This window comes from Musa acuminata, chromosome BXJ1-9, assembly GCF_036884655.1.
Source record: "Musa acuminata AAA Group cultivar baxijiao chromosome BXJ1-9, Cavendish_Baxijiao_AAA, whole genome shotgun sequence".
Lineage (NCBI taxonomy): Eukaryota > Viridiplantae > Streptophyta > Magnoliopsida > Zingiberales > Musaceae > Musa > Musa acuminata.
This window is the reverse complement of record NC_088335.1, coordinates 2,407,175-2,426,735: the sequence shown is the minus strand read 5'-3', so window position 1 is coordinate 2,426,735 and position 19,561 is coordinate 2,407,175. Positions and strand designations below refer to the sequence as shown.

General features: G+C 46.1%; 3 protein-coding genes and 1 long non-coding RNA gene across 9 annotated transcripts; 2 read left to right on the top strand and 2 right to left on the bottom strand.

Moving 5' to 3' along the window:
- The first annotated feature begins 3,861 nt into the window (after nt 1-3,861).
- On the top strand, nt 3,862-6,310 carry LOC135592428 (L-type lectin-domain containing receptor kinase S.4-like). The gene has a single exon (XM_065081883.1). The coding sequence runs from the start codon at nt 3,894-3,896 to the stop codon at nt 6,048-6,050; it is 2,157 nt and encodes a 718-aa protein (XP_064937955.1). The 5' UTR covers nt 3,862-3,893; the 3' UTR covers nt 6,051-6,310.
- Nucleotides 6,311-8,393: 2,083 nt separating this feature from the next.
- LOC103996853 (uncharacterized) lies at nt 8,394-11,581 on the bottom strand. Its single transcript, XM_009417881.3, has 5 exons — nt 11,497-11,581; nt 9,478-11,325; nt 9,161-9,365; nt 8,856-9,052; nt 8,394-8,769 (listed from the first exon to the last, which is right to left on the bottom strand). Exons 2-5 carry the CDS (start codon nt 11,282-11,284, stop codon nt 8,669-8,671), a joined length of 2,310 nt encoding a protein of 769 aa, XP_009416156.2. The 5' UTR covers nt 11,285-11,325; nt 11,497-11,581; the 3' UTR covers nt 8,394-8,668.
- Nucleotides 11,582-11,672: 91 nt separating this feature from the next.
- Nucleotides 11,673-15,693, top strand: LOC135592427 (uncharacterized). Of its 5 annotated transcripts, none has more exons than XR_010479047.1 (3): nt 11,673-12,012; nt 12,327-12,790; nt 12,886-15,693. It is a non-coding gene; the product is annotated as an uncharacterized LOC135592427 (long non-coding RNA). The 5 variants fall into 5 exon arrangements; XR_010479043.1 differs by having other exon boundaries at nt 12,327-15,233; nt 15,299-15,693; XR_010479044.1 differs by having other exon boundaries at nt 12,327-15,433; nt 15,496-15,693.
- Nucleotides 15,694-16,129: 436 nt separating this feature from the next.
- On the bottom strand, nt 16,130-19,474 carry LOC135592424 (uncharacterized). Of its 2 annotated transcripts, XM_065081880.1 has the most exons (5): nt 19,059-19,474; nt 17,242-17,395; nt 16,993-17,025; nt 16,800-16,894; nt 16,130-16,604 (listed from the first exon to the last, which is right to left on the bottom strand). In XM_065081880.1, exons 1-5 carry the CDS (start codon nt 19,410-19,412, stop codon nt 16,368-16,370), a joined length of 873 nt encoding a protein of 290 aa, XP_064937952.1. In that variant the 5' UTR covers nt 19,413-19,474; the 3' UTR covers nt 16,130-16,367. The 2 variants fall into 2 exon arrangements, with proteins under 2 accessions (XP_064937952.1, XP_064937953.1); XM_065081881.1 differs by lacking the exon at nt 16,993-17,025 and having other exon boundaries at nt 19,059-19,464.
- Between the last annotated feature and the right edge of the window lie 87 nt (nt 19,475-19,561).

The window sequence follows — 19,561 nt, the reverse complement described above, 5'->3', positions numbered from 1 at the left end:
ATTGAGATTGCAGTATCCACCACCTTTTGAAAGAAACAAGCAACCTGTTGTCCACTGACGCCGTTAAAGACCATACCGTGCCACACCCATACCCTCGGGTCATAGCATAATCTACTTGTTAGTGTAAACAACTTTCAGCGGTGGCCTCGAGGCCGACGCGACTCGGTTCATATCCAAATAATATGGATCTTTTCGGTATGACCCCCGAGTCCGTCGAGGTGGCCGATCACGGTGGTTCGATCGGGATGGGTCATCGCTTCCTCCGGGAGGGGACTCCTCGCCTGGGCACGCGATGGGAGGTGCCCTGTCTTTGTTTCTACACACAGGTCGGGTCAGGAGGCTCGACCCAACCCCTCCGACGATCAAGTTAGTTGATGTGAAGAGGATTTCAGATGAAGAAGTTTTTTTTGGTCTCTCCCTCCCGTTTAGAATGCGATGGTATTTATAGGGAAGCTTACTGTTTCCTGATGTGCCCACTTGCAGGGGATAGGCTGGTAGCGTCTGACATTGGTGTTGGCGTGACATGAAGAACCGAGCCTAAGCAGGCGTTAATGCACCTCGGTCGGCATTCTGGTCCGTTTGACCAGGTGCTGTTGCGTCGATCGAGGCGTGAGGCGTCATCTAACGTCAGCCGAGTCTTATCATAATTATTATCCTCATCATATTCCCCTCCGGAAAGAAGCTATGCATCGGTCATTGTAACGGGAGTCCGAGGCATGGCTTTAGCTTTCAGGCGGGTTGGCCGTGCAGGCGCGGTCTCGAGGAGCATGGAGCCGAGGGGCACGACGCAGGTGGGCTGGTCGCGCAGGCGTGTCTTGGGGAGCTAGGAGCCAAGGAGCACGATATAGACGGGCTGGCCGCGCAGGTGTGTCCCAGGGAGCAGGGAGTCGAGGAGCACGACGCAGGCGGGTTGGCCGTGCAGGTGCATCTCGGGAAGCATGGGGTCGAGAAGTACGATGCAAGCGGGCTAGCCGCACAGGTGTGTCTCGAGGAGCATGGAGTCGGGGAGCACGACGCAGGCGGGTTGGCTGCGTAGGCGTGTCTCGGGAAGCATGGGGCCGAGGAGCACGACGCAAGCGGGCTGGCCGAGCAGGTGTGTCTCGGGGAGCATGGAACCGAGGAGCACGACGTAGGCAGGCTGACCGCGCAGGTGTGTCTCGGGGAGCATGGAGCCGAGGAGTACGACGGAAGCGAGCTGGCCGCGTAGGTGTGTCTCGGGAAGCATGGAGCCGAGGAGCACGACGCAGGCGGGCAGGCCGCGCAGGTGTGGTCTCGGGCATTATGGTCGGGGAGCACAACGTTGGCGGGGAGGCCGCCCTAAGGGGAACTCGGCAGTCTACGACCGAGAGATGCAGCTCAGGCGGGAAGGCCGCCCTAAGGTGGACTTGGCAGTCTACGGCCGAGCCGTGTAGATTCAGAAGGGTTTAAGCCGGGTCTAACTGCGAGCCGAGAGGGGGTCAGGTATATACTGGACCTTCGCTCGGAAGAGACTAAGGCAGGGCTTAGATTTCTTTTCATAAGGACTTCATCGGGTAGCCACCGCGGGTGCTTGACCTCTCTTATGGAGCCCGCTGTCGGGAGTCGTCCCTTCTCCTCACAGCCGCCCAGGCCTCTGCTGCGATGTATCGGTTAGCCCGTTGGAGCATCTCTGGCACCGTGGTGGGAGGTCGCTCCGCGAGGGACCAGAGGAATCTGGAAGGTCGCAGGCCTATCATAAACGCCTGCACCAACAGAGAGGGGTGAGTGTCCGACGAACCCCGGATTTGCGTGGTAAAACGATTCACAAAATGTGAGAGGAGATCGTCCTCCCTTTGTTTGAGTCCGAGGAGCAGTGCCGCGGAAGGCTTCGACCGTGCATAGGCCACGAAGTGGAGCTCGAAGTCTTTGACGAGCTGATCGAAGGAAGCAATCATTCCGGTCTTCAAGCCGCCATACCACGCGTGGGCTGACCCTCTCATAGTGGTAGGGAACGCTCTGCACATCAGGGCATCAGAGGTTCTGTATAGCGCCATTTGGGCACGAAAAGCAGCTACATGGTCCGTTGGGTCGGTGGAGCCATCGTAAGCGTCCAGAGAGGGGAGCTGGAAGTCCGGGGGGATTGTCTGATCCCATATCTCGGGCGTGAAGGGAGACCCTTGGTGTGCGTCCTCCCCGAGCTCCCCCTTGGACCTGTGAACCTCTTTCTGCACCTCGTCGAGTCGCTGGTTGACGAAGCGCAACTGGGTCCACAGGGAGTCCGAAGAGAGTGCCTTGGGTTCCGGGAGGTCGCTCGAGTTTGCCATCACTGGATCGCCGAGTGGGGCCGGTTGGACCCGAGGCAAAGTGGGGGGCTTCGGAAGTGTCATGTGGGCCCGAACGGGCGCCTTGCGTTGTCGTAGTGGTTCGATTACAAGCGGGTGCGTCGGATGAGAAACAAGCGGGATAATAGTTTGCAACATACCCATCAGAGCTCGGACTTGACGGACGAGGTCCTGAAAGGTCTCGGATGACACAGGCGTCGAGTCAGCTGGGGCGCTGTCGGGCGGCGACAAGCCCGGGTCGTTGAATATTCGCCAATATCGTTCTGAGGTCGTGGCGGAGTGTTCGTCACGATGGTCTCCGTGCGGGGGATGTTCCCCCGAGGCTTCAGTCGAGTGCGACATCTTAGCCGTGGGCTCATATGAGCCGCTCGGGTGATCCCCTGTCATTCCGGGCCCTCCTTCTAGCGCTAAAATGTTAGTGTAAACAACTTTGAGTCGTGGCCTCGGGGCCGACGCGACTCAGTTCGGGTCCGGATGATGGGGATCTTCCTGGTACGACCCTCGAGTCCATCGAGGTGACCGATCACGGTGGTCCGATCGGAACGGGGTCGTCGCTTCCTTTGGGAGGGGACTCCTCGCCTGGGCATGCGATGGGAGGCACCCCGTCTTTGTTCCTGCACACAGGTCGGGTTGGGAGGCTCGACCCGACCCCTCCGACGATCAAGTTAGTTGATGTGAAAGGGATTTCAGATAAAGAAGTCTTTTTTGTCTCTCCCTTCCATTTAGAATGCGAGGGTATTTATAGGGAAGCTTACTGTTTCCTGATGTGCCTACTTGCAAGGGGCAGGCTGGTAGCGTCTGACATTAGTGTTGACGTGACGTGAAGAACCGAGCATGAGAAGACATTAATGCGCCTCGATCGATGTTCTGGTCCATTTGACCAGGTGCTCTCGCATCGATTGAGACGTGAGACATCATCTAACGTCAGTAAGTCTTATCATAATTACTATCCTCGTAACTGCTTTGATCTCCCAATGGCCACTAGTGGTCAGGTCTTCGACGTGATAGGGATGTGGACTTCACCTCCACGGGGACGGTATACTTTGTAGCCTGATGCGATGATCAGTGGAGTCGAACTATATCAACACCAAGATGATGACTCCGTTTCTTGCCTTGGGTCTCATTTTTTCGGCCGTGATGGCGACGTGTGGGCGCTGCTGTCCTTGTCCCTCCGAGTGGGGTTGACGGACGGGCCAATTGGTCTCGCGGATTTTGACCTTCGGAAGCCCGTCACCTCCTCCAGGGTGTCCGACGAGTACCGCCGCACCGCTCGTCCGCGACCCTCATCCAACGGTCCTGGTTCGATCACGGGACATTAACGAAATGGATCGATGCCGATGGCCGCGACTTGCTCACCGCACGTGGCTCCCGGGCCCACTGCGTCGTTCCTGATGGTTCACCTACGATCCACCTGTCCCGTTACGAATCTGAAATATCGTATTTAACCCTGTCAGCGTTTACTTTTTGAGGGAAATGGGACGCGATTTCCCGAAAGCATATGGGCTTTCTGGTAATTTTAGTTTGCAAGTCGTCGACATCATACCAACGGGACGCCTTCTTGGTTCCTCCCTCGCTGCTACAAAACTCTCCTCGATGGCCCTTTCGAGATCCCTCGTTCGCAAGGAATCCCCCTTTCCCCTCTCTGTACGGGCTATCATCTCCTCTCCGATGCGTCAAAGTTGGATCTTTTTCCCTCTTATTGTCTCTCTCATCCTCTCCGCCGCCGCCCAGCAAGATGAGTTCATCTACACCGGCTTCTCTGCCGCAGCAGACGGTGGCGTAAATGGCGGCGGGCGAAACATAAGCTTGATCAAGACGGCGGAAATCCAGGACGGCGGGATCCTGCGCCTGACGAACGAGACGACCCGGTTGATCGGGCGCGCCTTCTACCCGGAGGCCCTCCGGTTCCGGAACGCTACCGACGGCTCTGCCTTCTCCTTCTCCACCGCCTTCGCCTTCGCCATCGTCCCCGAGTACCCCAAGCTCGGCGGCCACGGCTTTGCCTTCACCATCGCGCCCTCCAAGGAGCTCCCGGGTGCCCAGCCCAGCCAGTACCTCGGCCTCATGAACTCCTCCGACATCGGTAACGCCACCAACCACGTCTTCGCCGTGGAGTTCGACACTGTCCAGGACTTCGAGTTCTTGGACATCAACGACAACCATGTTGGAATCGACATCAACAACTTGGCCTCCAATCGGTCCGCTGCCGTCGCCTACTTCGGCAGCGACGGCGCCAAGAACGACCTCAATCTCAAAGGCGGCCACACGGTCCAAGCTTGGGTCGATTACGACGGAGTAGCGAAGGTCGTCAACGTCACTGTGTCGCCCTTCTCCTCGAAGCCGGACACTCCGCTGATATCCTTTCCGGTGGATTTGTCCCCGATTCTCCAGGACGAAATGTTTGTGGGCTTCTCGGCGTCCACCGGATTGCTCGCCAGTTCCCATTATCTCCTTGGTTGGAGTTTTAAGATGAATGGCGTCGCGCGATCGCTCGACCTCTCCTCCCTGCCTTCGCTTCCTGAGCCGAGCAAGAAAAATATTCCCTTGATCGTCGCTGCCCCTGTCACGGCCTTTGTCGTCCTTGTCGCCGCTATAGCCGCTGCAGCGTACCTCTTCTACAAGATCAAGAACGCCGACGTGATCGAGCCGTGGGAGCTGACCTGCGGCCCGCATCGCTTCTCCTACGAGGAGCTGAAGCGCGCCACCAAGGGATTTCGGGACCGAGAGCTCCTGGGCTTCGGCGGGTTCGGCAAGGTCTACAAGGGGACGCTTCCGGGCTCGCGGGTGGAGGTGGCGGTGAAGCGTGTCTCCCACGAGTCCAGGCAGGGGATTCGCGAGTTCGTAGCGGAGATCGCCAGCATCGGCCGGCTACGCCACCGGAACCTGGTGCAGCTGCAGGGCTGGTGTCGCCGCCGCGGCGACCTCCTCCTGGTGTACGACTACATGCCCAACGGAAGCCTGGATAAGTTCCTCTTCTGCGACGATCGCCACGGCCAGCCGCCAGGGCCGCTGCTATCGTGGTCGCAGCGCTTCAGGATCCTCCGCGGAGTCGCCTCCGCGCTCCTCTACCTCCACGAGGAATGGGAGCACGTGGTGATCCACCGGGACGTCAAGGCCAGCAACGTCCTCCTCGACGCCGAGCTCAACGGCCGCCTCGGCGACTTCGGGCTGGCCAAGCTATACGACCACGGCGCCAACCCAAGCACCACCCGCGTGGTGGGCACCCTCGGCTACCTGGCGCCCGAGCTCACCCGCACCGGCAAGGCCACCACCAGCTCCGACGTGTTCGCCTTCGGAGCCCTGGTGCTCGAGGTGGTGTGCGGGCGGCGGCCCATCGAGCCGAAGGCGGCGCCGGAGGAGCTGGTGCTGGTGGACTGGGTGTGGGAGCGGTGGACCGCGGGTCAGTGGGCCGACGTGGTGGACCCGCGGCTGGGCGGCGAGTACGATCTTGAGGAGGTAGCGGTGGCCTTAAAGGTGGGCGTCTGGTGCTCACACCCGTCGGCGGCGGCCAGGCCGGGCACGAGGGAGGTGGCGCGGTACCTCGACGGCGGTGATGCGGCGGAGGTACCGCCGATGCCCGGCCCGGCGGAATACTCCGCCGCCGGCGAGAGCAGCGTTGGCTTCGACGACTTCGTGCACTCCTACCCTTCATCGTTCGAGAAGGTCTCCATGAGCTCGGCTGCCGTTGTCGAGGAGGCGGCGGGGCCCGCTTACTCCCCCCTCTCCCGGTTCTCACAAGTGAGCTTGTGAGCCCGTACCGACGAAAAGAAGAGGGCGCTAAGATTTGCGTGAGGTTGGGCTCGGTGGGTCTGTCGGTTCGAGCTGATCTATCGGATGTCGATCACGGGACAGTGTCGGTAGTCCGTCCGTACGGGAGGCTGAGCGAATTGGTCGAATAGGACAGTTTGGTGTGAGGCGAGGACACTTTGTTGCCTTCGCTTCGCCGTTAAAAATCATTCCTACTTGCCTAACTGTTTTGGTGAACACGATCCCGATTTCTTTCTATCAAATTTGGAAGCAAACCAAAATGGATTCGGTTCAAGAACGGAACCCACTATTTTTATTTATTATTTGTTCAAAATACCTCTTTAATTAGTTGAAAGAGATAAATTCATTTGATTTTTTTTTTTTGGAATCAGAACGAATTCTGATTCGACTCTGATTTCGAATTAATGAACCATCGATTTAATTCGACTCTGATTCTTAATCGATTTGGTTTCGATTCAAATCGGGTCTTTTAACCCGATTGTTTATTATGTAACAGTGGTGACACACCAATGTCCAGTTTGATGTAATAGCATAGTATATGCTGTGGCTGTATGTGCTTTGGTCTACCAACTTAAATTTTTACCTACCCAGAGGGGGGTTTTCAATGCACTGATTTGACCACGAGGCCATGCATTCTTGCAGCAAGACAACTCTCCGTTAAAGATCCTGCCTGACACGCAGAATAACTCTGCACCACCAGCTACAAAGAACAACTTTACAGCTTTGATCCGATGAGATCTACCGATACAAATATGGCCCGCTTTAAAGTCAGACTGCACAATGCTCTAAAATAAGCAGATATGCTATTCTGAATCCTTTAGCTGATCTGAGTTATAGACAATTGGGGCTGAGTTATATATATATATATATATATATATATATATATATATATATATATATACACACACTTATAAAGCTCTCAAATAATATATTTGCCGCTGCAAATTTCAGTACGGCCATATACACCCTCCAAATATCATATTATCTCTCGTAATTAATTATTATTTTTATATTTTTAAAAGTTAAATTATTTTTACTTATGAAAATAAATAATTTAATCTTATTTTTTCTCACATCGTTAATTTTATTGATGAAAATATCACATAGTGATAAGTCGACGGTAAAATCAACTCTATGATATTTTCATCAACAAAATCAACGATATGAGGAAAAATATAATTAAATGTTTCATTTTGATAATATATAATTAGCCCTCCTATTATCTTTCATATATACCAAAAGAATATAGAGTATCTAACATGTGCACAAAAACCACAAGAAGCACAGATTTGAGGATAAACCTAAATTGATTGAAGACATTGTTTGGGAGCTTGGTCAACCATGAAAAGTCTCTATCAAATGCAACAAAACAAAACATGATAAGAGTGCAGCAAAACAATGACATATACCAAAGTGTAGAAGTCCACAGGTTAGGTGCATATGCTGGTGATGTGACAGCATGAAATGTGCTAATTGGCACATATATGTAGCTTGTTCTTCGCATGATATAAACACCCATGCTGATACCATGCCACCACAATACGATATGGTCAGCTTGGATCATCTGGAACCACCCTCAAGAATCCAAAGCATATATAACATGCATAAGTCACTTTTGTCCATCACAATAATATTATTAGCCTCTTAATTTCGGAAATAAGAGTTTTTCTTGTTGATCAGTCTCATAGAACTCTGGAAATCTAAGGAAACCAACACCTTGATCATTTCAGTTCCTTGAGACTAAAATCTAGCAAAGCATGTAGAATTCAAACCAAGACAAGAAACATATTGAGAAAGATGTCCATGAGAAGCATTGCGGCTCCCTTGCTTCATAAGTACAATGGGTTTCACAAATATAAGCTTGACATTAGGTCTCATCTCTATAGATCAGACCATGAAGTTCCTTATAACACAGTTGGCATTAGGTCTCATCTCTCCGATTGACCACTCACATTTTTCTGATATCCAAGGCCATAAGTTTATTGATCTTTGCTATTCCATCTTAGTTATAACCATTCATAATCTTGTGGGATCATATTATAGGTTGAACAAGAAAGCAGAAACCATACACTTTTCACATACTGACTTTTAGAGAAACCAGTGACTCCAGCTGTGGCGGGCATGTAAAGAACAAGCTGATTAAGCAAGGACAAGTTCTAGAACTTTCAGTGGTTAACTTAAAAGAAAGCTAAGATACTAACAATTTTTGTTGTTGCCAGCATGCAAGTTCATCATTATTTAGCATAAGAAATTGCTAAAAGAAAATTTGCTTCAAATATCAATCATTTCTTTTGAAATCCACTGCACCACTTCTATCAACAGGACTGGTTTAACTTGCTATATTATTGGGGAAACGGAGTGATACAGTCCACAAACTTAAAAAACTAGAATAAACAAAGGAATAAATAAAGTAGACTACAACTACAATTGCCATGTCAACTATCACTTTCAAATTGAAAACTTCTACAGATGTACAATATGATGTCTGCATAAGTAGCACTAAGTGGACTAAATCTCAGTGTTTAACAACAACATACCTCTTCTAGAGTGAGAGCACTCCTCTTGGAGCCATTTTTGCTTTATTCTTTGACAATCCAATTTCATGTAAAAGCCGTATCTTCTTGAACCTCATCATCCTCTTTTATATCACCATCATCCTCCACATTCTTGCCAGCAGCCTGGATCACCTCATCATCAATTCCTGTGAAAATAAGAATGCCAAAGTTCAAGTTAGCAATTGGTCGTGAGTTCAATCATCAAGATATATACAATATAGAAGAAGTATACCAGCAAGGAAAGTTTCGGTTTCCTCATCATTTATATACTCAGATTGCAATTGAGTAGCCACTGGTTGGTTCAGCGTCATCCAATTGGAATGGTCAGCATCAGCAGAGAGCAGATCATTTTTCTCCACAATCCAGTCACCAACAACATCAATGTTATCGACGGATATAGGATCAAATGGTTTATGCCTCAAAATCTTCCTGTATAAATTCATAATTCATATTTTGACCATGAGTTGCAAGAGTATTTGATTAAGATACTATAATCTACCATCAGCATGCAACATGCCAGAACATCATCATAGTTACCTTTGCTGTAGCTGCAAGTTATAATGTACGAAGATGAGGTCACAAAGTCGTTGATGTTCTAAATAGTTCATTCTGTGGTTGTGAATTTGTTCAAAAGGAAGGTGAACTCGCTCACATCCCCTTGCACTGCATGTTTGACTGAGGATGCGTATCGCCAAACGCATTAAGTTCGGGCAAGCGCCTCCATAAGTGGACCACCATTCAGCTACAAAATAACCAAAAGAAGAACAAAATCACCAACAAAAAAATCAAATGACAAACAATTCTTGCGTTAGTATTACTTTGGAGAAGAAACAATATTTTCAAGTTTTCCTTACCAGGAAGCAAAGTATTCCTTGCTCTAGTAGCCATTTTCCTACCGAAGTCCCCCGATGAGCTTTTATAAAGACTGAGCTCCTTTTGGATTTTATCTTGGATATTTGCCTCGGGGATTAGTCTTTCTATACAATCGAGCACCCCGGATGAGATCTCATTGCACACATCTTCTTGAATGCTGAAGAAGAAGCGAGGGTTCAAAAAGAAAGCAGCTGCATAAAGAGGACTAGGCGGATGTCTATTCCACTTCCAGTCTATAATTTCCCAGTAAATCATGTAGTCAGCCTTCTTCAAAAGTTCTTTCCTTATTGCCTGTTTGACTTGATACATCGCGACATGAATATATCCCATGGCAGGTTTCTTATCACTCTCTACTAATTTATAAACCTGCAAAAGTGGTTCTGTTATCCGGACGATTGCATCACAAGAAGACCAAAATGGCGGACTACAAACAAGTTCAGATACTGCAAGTCCTCCGGGCTTCCTTGAATATGGCGAATCCAACCACTCCCCTGAAGTGACCATCATTGTCAAGTCCTCCTTTAAGCTAATCAGACTCTTCAATGTGATGAAGTTCATGGCAGACCGGCTGTCACAAGGAAGTATTAAATCTTTCCCATTCGTATACTTCCTCGTCATATTCAAGACAACTGCATTAGAGTAGATAAACCCTGTGATGGCTTTAGCATTCTCGATGACCTCGCTTATCGCTTCCAACTTCCCGATGTCCTCTAGAATTTCTTCTATGCATTGAGAAGCACATGGCGTCCAAAACAACGTGGGAAATGTTTCTGCCAACTTGCTCCCGGCAGCAACATGGATCTCCGAATAACTAGTAATCACCTGAACTACATTTCTCTCACCGACTCCTTCCACAACATGCTTAAGCAGCTCATATAGAGTATCAGCAGACGTAACTATGTGTGATGCATCAACTGATTTCAGGAACATCGTTCCTTCAGGACAGTATACCATAAAGTTTATCAGGGTCTTACCGGTAGTCGTAGTCCATTCATCTGCCAACACCGAACACCCAGTTCGGCTCCATGTTGCCTTGTATTGCTCCAATGTGTTATTCAATTCATCAACTGATCTCTTCAAGATCCAACCACGGAAATCATGATAAGATAACATTCCCAGCCCCGGTCCTGCCGAAGCAATTGCATCAACCATTGGTTGGAAAGACGCACAGTTCACCGCTTCCAAAGGCACCCCAGCCTCGTATAAAAACCGCCCGATAGCCATACAAACTTGATCTTTGTTGATGGTGCCTCCAATGAAAGGCTTGCCAAGATCCGACACCGGAGCAGCAGTTTGTAGGGATAGAGGAGGAGGAAGAAGGGGAGGAGAAGTATATCTTGCTCTCTTCTTCCGCCCCCTCTCCGGAAGTTTAGTCACAACGTCCTCCTCTTTTACTTCCACCTGGACCGCACCCGTGTCGACCATCTCCGGGAGCTGGATTAAATGCAAACCGGCGTCCACATCGCCACCGTCTGCCTGAATAGGGTCGGCCCTGCTCACCTCCTCCGCAGGCTTCAGCTTCTTCTTCCTCCTCGCGGCGGAGCCGTCCAGGCTCTGCTGCATCGCGACCTGCACCTCCAGCGGCACCTTGGGGCAGCACGATGCATTGCCCTTGTGGCGGGCGAGGTGCTCCTTGATGCGGTGGATGCCGCCGCCGAGGAACTGCTTCATGCAGTACACGCACCTGAGCTTCGTCCGGCCGGCCGACCGCACCATCAGGCAGTGCTTCCAAGCCGGGTCGTGCTTTTGCGTGCCGATGGGCAGGATGATCTCGGAGGTCGAGGCCATTCCGCCGGCCGCAGGCAACGGAATTAACTTCCCACCTTCACCTGAGATCGACAGGGGGAAGCCACGGTGAGCGGCGCGGGCACGAGGGTGGAGCCCAAGGAAAGGTGAAGGGGCCGCGGGGCCCGCATGTGGTCTTACAGGTGGCGAAAGGAAAGAGGCAGACTAAGATTTCAAGGAAACAACGTGGGTTGGGGGGGTTGAGAGAGACTTACTAGGCTTTTCGCGTCGCGTTGCACTCCTGGCTGCGGGAGAACCGAAGGAGCGAGAGAGGGATTTGGTCCGGTTTGGTGGTATTTATAGCAGGGGGAGAGGATTAGGGGATCTGACCGGCTAAACCGGTAAGGCGTTCGGACTGGTTCCTTGGATTAGCCGCGGCCTAATCGCTGTTTACCGGTCAAGGCCCTGGCTGGACCGGTTCCCTGGCTTGGAGAACCGGGACTGCCGGTTGCCCTGAAGGGGCGGCTCCCTCCCCGAGCGGTTCGCTCTGCGGCGTCCGCCCCGGCTCGGATCGGCCGGCGTGACTTCCCGATGATTCGATCTTTTCTCTCCCACCCCTCTCCGGTTTTATCACCCGCTCCGTGGCGAATCGAGAACCCTCTCCTCGTGGGATCGAATTCTCTCCCACCCCTCTCTGGTTTCTCCCTGTCGTCTCCTCCCTGCTCCTGTTGGTACGGAGAGATTGATGATTCGAGAGCGGTTCAAAGAACCGATCGGCGGGGCAACTCCAGGTGTTGATTCGTTCCTTCGAGTCTTGTGGCGGATTGCTTCGAAAACCGGATCTGTTTGGGTTAGGGCTAAAGAAATTGAACTAGGGTTTTTAGTCGATCTCGTTCTTCTGTCTTTGGAGTCGGATTTAGGGTAGAAAGAGGTACATGATTGCGATTAATTTTTCCGTTTGCTTCCTTCCTTTTTTGCTTCGTCGTGCTTGAGATTTGTAATTTCGAAGTGCTCGGTTGTGTACACTTGGCTTAGATGATCGTTTCGTCCGCTGCTGCTTCCTGTCTGAGTTTTATCCTATACTTGTTATTGATGTTCGTTGCAGTGTTGGAAGAACGACAAAACACGGAGGTCTCTGATTCTTCGGTGTTTGCTTAAGAAGATGGAGGAAGGGTTTAAGAATTGGGGGACAAAGACATGATTGACGATTTATGCTTGCAATTTTTTTTGCTTTTGAGATGATCCAAGTGCTCGATTAAATATAACTATTTTGAGATGACTGGGTTGTCTAGTGTTCCTATTTCCGACATAGATTGGTACGTTATCCAGATCCTGAAATCAGTCCCTGCTTCCACAAAAAGAATTGGTGTTCAAGCTTGTTATATATTCAGGTACGTTTCGAATTAGATTGGTTGCTTTTAATAGACTGATGATTGTGATTGGTGAAACAATGGGGTGAACATTCCTTATTTTTCCTCCTTTACATACAATTCTTAAATTGTACATTACAAATCCTGTGTTCTGCTATTGAAGGACTTAAGTTGGGATCTTTGGTTTGATTTTGTTGAGGTATCAATATTTCTCTTGTATATGTATATGTACACCCATCTTTGTTAATCTTTATAGCTTCTTGAGTTAGTCATTTTGAAATTTGACTTCTCTAGCTTGCAGGGTATTTGAGCATTATTGACATCATTGTTCTTCTTTCATCTTGAAGAGAAGGTGTGTTTTCTTCATCCAGCTTATAGCTGGTTTAGTTTTTTATATTGCTTGAACTATTGTTGGTCATTCCTGCTGGAATTGGTAGCAAAACGTGTAGGATCAGTTTTTCAGGCTTTTAGATGATGATGATACTCTGATAGTACAAAGAAAAATGATCAAGTTTCTCTTTTATGTCATGTTTATGTTCTTACATTTTATTACTCTATGCATTGGGTCTTGAAGATTGCGTTTTTTAAGGTTAATGTCCTATCTTGTTCTTGTGGAGCAACTTGCCTTTGTTCCTCTTTGTTCAGTTTCATCCTTATAATCTGTATTAAGTTTGTGGGTAGCTCCGGGTTACATTGTGGAAACAAAAGACGTTCTTTTGCTACAAACATTGTCTTAGCTCAGGGTTACATGGTGGTCGGTAACTTGTTGACATAAATTGTCCTAGCTGGCACTCTTTCGAGTGAGGTTTCTGCTGACCGAAACAAACACTATGCTTCCTAGGTGTATAAGCAAATCCTTTGGACAGTGTGAAGTTCCATACTGGTGTTGTTCTGTAATGGTACATGTTGGCAGGCATCTGCAACGCTTTTCTATTGTTTTTTCCTAAACTTCTTTCCTCCAACAAAATATGTGGTTTCTTCTGATTTGGTAACGCTAATAATATTTGTTGAATTGTCATCTAGTGCTCGGATCCACAATGTGGCTAGTTATGAGCCTAAGTTACTGGTTGACAAAAACGTAGACAAATATAGTGCCTTTCTAGCAAACATGAAGTGCTATACAAGTGTTTTATCAAATGAACAATTTAGAATGTAGAACAACAATAATAGCAAAGCCATAAGCTCTAACTATTTGAGGTTGGCTACATGGATCATTTGACACCATTGAGACTTGTAAAAAGCTATATGTTAAGTTTAGAGTCTTTAGAACGCGATTTATAGTTTATATTAAAGTTTTTCTAGGTCCTCTTCTATTTTTTTTTATACCACTAATATTAATTATTTCATTTCTTCTGACCATTACATTCAGAGGTCTTCTAGGCACATGCACATATCATCTTAAACTATTTTCTCTCAAATTATCCTCTATCGAAGTGATATCTAGTTGTTTACAAATGCAAATATTTTTTTTCTCATCTTTCCTAGTAACTCCACATATTCATCTCAACATCACAAACATTTTGCATATATTGTTTTTTAACTGTCCAACACTCATATCCATAAAGTTTAGAACGTAGAAAAGACACATAAATTGATACTATTGATAACTAATATGCAATACATTGTATCTAGTGGTTTTAAAAAAAAAGAAGCTTAAAGTGGGTATATTGTGATGGACTTGTGATTTGGTATTCGCTTATTACTGAACTGATTTGTCCAGTGCTCTCATTGACTTATTGTGAACTCTACCACTGTCAATTTTTATCAGAATCATGAGAATCAAGTTGGACTTCATATGGCACGTTTAGATGAGGGTAATTGATTGTGTCAAGAATTTAGGGTAATATTCCAATTAGGAGCCACAGAATAATGCAGTTATGTAAATTTGCCCCTTTTTTGTTTATTAAACTGGCTTCCAATCTTTTTAGAACAATTTTCCTGCCTTTTCTTCTTAGAGCAATTTTCCTGCCTTTTATAGTCTGAATAATAGGCTCTATTCTATTCTGAAATAGAACCTTTAGAGAGAGAGAGAGAGAGAGAGAGAGTTGGAAGTCAGTGATCTTGATGTTAGAGATTCTAAGAGCTGATAGTTCTTTTATATAATCATGAACTTTCAATTCACCTGTTAGCCGGCCCATCACTGACATCAAGGTACCAGCAGTTCCCTTGAGGATAGTGAGGGTGTTATCCAAAATTCCAAACCATTCGTGGTGCAGTGTGTATGGTATTGCCTTGTGCCTTGTTAACCGAAGCATAAAGAATCACAAGTGGATGGATAAGAACCAACAAAGACGTGGTCAAGGTTGCATTATAATTTCTCAATTCACTCATCATTCTTCTTTTTGCTTTTGCATAGTAATTTCTTATATCTTCTTGTTTGACTTGCAACTCTCTTTGAGGTGGAGTGAACTAGTTGTTATCAGAACCAATCATCCTGAAATGATGCACTTGATTACATCTTCATCAAAAATAAGTAAACCACGGTAGCTGATGGTGATGCTGGATAGTTTGATACTGTTAACCGTGGAAGCTGCATCATAACTTTCATTTGCTGGGCTGGGGCTGCACTTATATCTCTGAGGAAGATTGATCAATTCCTTAAATGTGCTGACGAGGCTGGAAAGCTTGAGCAAGTGATTGATGTATGCACACTTACATGTTGGTTTTGTTTTCATAATTGGAAAATGCAATTTACTTTAATGTGCAGAAAAGCAAGACTGGAAATCGTGTGCACCAATTGCCTGCTTCCCATCATCTGGGCATTTCGCAACACAATTTCTCTTATGGATTTTGCAGTTGCGAACCCAAATCACCATTAGCCAGGAAAACTACTGCATCCAAGGTATGGTGAGCAAACCTATCTGAATCTTAGTGTTGCTTCATCATATTTCGTCACACATGCAGGCAAGTGTGGTTAGAGCCAACACAATACGAAGGGAAAGTATACATACAGTGGGGACGGAGGTTGGAGGTAGTTGTACTTTTTAAGAAATAAAAAAAGAAAAGGGGGAATGCTCAGAAAATATGAAAATAAGGACAAATTGCCCTTTGTATTTTCATCGATCATGGTAGAATTATAATGTTATGCGTAGTTGACGTACTTGGGCATGTGGTAGAATCTTCTCCCTGCCGCTACCGCTTGTGTACCCATTAAAACTACCTCCTCTGCTTCCTACAAGCATCTCGTGATTTCGATCGCTACCCCCCACCTATTGCAGCAGCCTTCTCATCGGCTCATCGGCCTCTGTAGCAACGAAATGATGCAACACACCTTATTTTCCTAAGATTATCGTGAGCCAATTTATCAATAAAAATGATGCAGCAGCAGACCTGAATCTTTCCCAAGCCAGGAATAAAAGAAAGCTACTTGATCAACGTAGATTTCTAAATATTACACTGATTTAACATATTTGCAGCTGAAACACCCGCCACATCTACCAGAAAGAATCATTTGAACCCTTATATAGAAAGAAACACAATTTCTCTTCTGCAAGAAGATCACTTGAACAGACCAAAGAATTATGACTTGTACGCATCATTTACAGGTAACAAAATAGATTTTCACCACATAATAGAGTTGCATATACAAAGTTATAAATATAATGAACGACTTTACAAGAAATAAAACAGTACATGGGTGTACTAGCTTTGGGAAAACCCAAAGCCTGTAAAGTAGATGGTGAAACATACTGGTTATCAACCAGTCCACCTGTTATGTCTATCTAAACCAGTAAACACTCCATGTAAACACTCCTTGAAGCTTGCCTTAGTTAGACCTACAGCCCCAGCTCTTTTTTCAGCTGCGCAAGAGCGGCCTCAATTTCATCGATGCTATCTTCAATGCTGTCCTCCTTCTTACTTTGATCTCTTACACTATTTTCCTCATTTCCATCCCTAGAAGATGCTGAGGGGTTTCCATTCCGATATTCATCCCAGGAGCTCTCCTTTTCAACATCCAAATCATTAATGTTGAGTTCCTTCTCTAAGAACTCAACAAACTCCTCACCAATGGCCTGAAAATTCAGGAATCTAATTAGAGGCAAATCACATCTTGAACCATAGAAAGGTCAGCTAATAATATCACAGAGTTCTCTCGAGTTTGCAAGGCAGAAAACTATATGTTTATGCAAGGAAAAATGAAAGCTAATGGGATAAACGATATTCTGAAAAAGTCTGGTTATCACGACAATGGTCAAACTTAAACTTACAGCCAACTCCTCCCAAAGGCTTTTGGGTTTCTCTTGTGAACTTATGCCTGCTTCCCAGTTCCGAAATTCTGCTTGCAGATCTTGAAAGAATTGTTCTGCAACATCATTTTTCTGGTTATTTTTAATCAGAGTAGCTCTTCTATTATAAGAATAAGGATACGATAGCTTGGTTCCTGACAAGAGTAAAATCTACCTAGTGATATTTGTACATCTCTCAAAAATTCACCTGCAGAATAAATGGTTATAGACTTACAATTAACTTAGGGATCAGAGCCTAGATAATAATATTATTTTGTAGTTACACCATATAAGATCTGGAGACAGCTGGTTAAAATAATCATGCCATCCAACAATCCTTCATCTAATTCTAGAATAATAGATACATATAACAGCAATGATTCTTAATGTCAAAAACCAGCAAGGGTATGATAGTGATATGTACCAAAGCCATAGAATTCCTCATCTGGGGCACTTCTGCTCCTTTCAGCTGTTCTTGAAAAATCTGCACTTTGATTTCCATACTTGAACTGTGATTCTGAATTCATTAAGGTATTGTATGCATGTTTAATTCTCATGAATTTCTCCTGAGCATTTGCCTTCAAAGATAAGAGAATATACTAATCAATGCAATGACATTAGCATGATAGGTCAAAGGATAGTCTCTTTGTTACTACAGGTAAAATATTGAATCAAATTGGAGAAATAATATGTCTACAGTTCCAAGTCATCAGAAGAAATTGCTGAGTGGCTTCATAGAATTAAAAAAAAAAAGATGAACCCAATAGGCAAAATTTTGGAATGGTAGGATCAAAATTTTAGAAGACTCAATATTCACTTAATTACATGAAAAAACCATGACATGATGTCTTAAAGCAAGCTTGTCAAGATTTCTTTGAGGAAAAGATCCTCTAAAGCAATATTTTGTTGTGACCAAATGATATAGTCTTCTGGTCAAGAACTATTCCAGTACTCAATATTCAAGCCCACTAACATTAGTTCCAATTTATATTAAAAAATAAAATTTAATTAAGAAACTTTCTTTTATCAAACAACTAAATTTGATTAGTGAAAATATAAAAAATATTTCTTGAAAGGGTTCCTACGGTTATCGTTTGAAGGAATGGTTTGAGATCATACCCAGCCAGCTCGGAGAGAGCAGCAAAGTCCTTAACAACTCAGATTCCCAGCAGAGACAAGTAGGCTTTTAATTCAGGTTCTTGGTTGATACATAACAACCTTGGGAGAAATATGAAATTATGCTACTTATTTTGGAAAAAGAAAAGGAAGGAGTCCTTTAGAAAATGACAACTACCTTATTTGCGATAGGTGACTGTGCTTTAGAAAAGGCATTCTCAAATAGAAATGGCAACTTATGCTGATATCTTTTCTAGTTTGTTTAAAGAACCTCCAAAGTTCCTCTAAGAGGGCTAGAACATGTTAGTTGTATAAGTACTAAAAAGAATCTAGTTAGAGCATTTATCAATTATGTTGCCAATAATGGATTATTTAATCATGATCACTACTTGATTGAAGTCATTGTGCATGCTCTAAACCATTGAAACCATTGAAGCCCTCTAGGGCAGTTCTGGACTACGCTACAGTTTGAATATTGACGATGATGTCAAGCTTTAAATAGGGAAGATTATGACATCCAGTTTAGTATCACATCGAGAGGGAGGGATGGTTATGAGCCTATAAAGAACAAGATTAATTATTATCTTTAGTTTGGATTTAAGCATTTTGGGTCAGTGATTCGGGTTCATCAATTTAATGGATTAATTATTTCATTGGGTCAAGCCATGGCACATAGCTTGCAAAAAGTGCTCTCCTTAAAAGAGATACACAATGTCTTATAGAATGACTTATATCTCATATACAACATCAAACAACATCAAGACATACACCAGCATGATGAGACTCCATGATAGCAGTAGATCTAATTAAGCATATAAAGAAACTATACATAGCAATAGATCAAGATCAGATTCTTTTTTGGGTAAATTAAAGATAGTATCGTCAGTAAGAATGAAAGACATAAAACCTATCAAGATATCGGTTTTATGGAATATTCAAAAACCAAATTATGAGTGGAATAGGGCATACATGCAGAATTGATTCAAGACACCAACTTTATGGGTTTTGTTCAAGAAATCAAAGGAGGACAAGTAAAATTAGATCAAGAACGAAGATCTATAGGAACCAAGAACAGGAAATACCAGAAAGAAGAATCCAAATGTTCAAGAAACAACAGGTACCTACTTCCTTATTGACATCGGGATGGTACTTGAGGGCGAGCTTTCGATAGGCTCGCTTGATCTCTTGAGCGCTCGCCGAAGGGGAGACGCCCAGGACCTCGTACGGTGACTCCCTGCGGCTCGCCCTCATCAGAGTAGTGCGCCATCGCGGGGAATCGCCGGCCCGCCTCTTCTTCCGGCTCCATCCGAGGCTCGCCGGAAGGGAAGCGAGGGAGAAGGCGTCACGACGAGGTACACGGGGCAAATCTTGAGGAGGGGCGGAGAGGAAGAGAGAGAGGCGGAGGAGGTGGCGGCGGATCGAAGCAGAGCACGAAGGGGAGGAATGGGTGGAGGAGGAAAGAGCCGTTAGCGGATGCATGGAGATGATGGAAGGCCATCGATCCGATTATTGCCTATTTACCCTAATAATATTATTCGTGGATAATATTGTGGTGAGATTGGGTCCAGTTGGAGGTTAACCATAATCTAATCCAACATGGAAGTGGCTCGAACCAAATCCACTCTTTG

Coding starts and splice junctions, on each gene's coding strand:
- LOC103996853 (XM_009417881.3), bottom strand. CDS start 11,284: ATGGCCTCGACCTCCGAGATCATCCTGCCCATCGGCACGCAAAAGCAC. Junction 9,366..9,477: donor AAGGAATACTTTGCTTCCTG/GTAAGGAAAACT, acceptor GTTATTTTGTAG/CTGAATGGTGGTCCACTTAT. Junction 9,053..9,160: donor AACTTGCAGCTACAGCAAAG/GTAACTATGATG, acceptor GAATTTATACAG/GAAGATTTTGAGGCATAAAC.
- LOC135592428 (XM_065081883.1), top strand. CDS start 3,894: ATGGCCCTTTCGAGATCCCTCGTTCGCAAGGAATCCCCCTTTCCCCTC.
- LOC135592424 (XM_065081880.1), bottom strand. CDS start 19,412: ATGCATCCGCTAACGGCTCTTTCCTCCTCCACCCATTCCTCCCCTTCG. Junction 17,026..17,241: donor TGAGGAATTCTATGGCTTTG/GTACATATCACT, acceptor TTTATTCTGCAG/GTGAATTTTTGAGAGATGTA. Junction 16,605..16,799: donor GCCTTTGGGAGGAGTTGGCT/GTAAGTTTAAGT, acceptor CTGAATTTTCAG/GCCATTGGTGAGGAGTTTGT.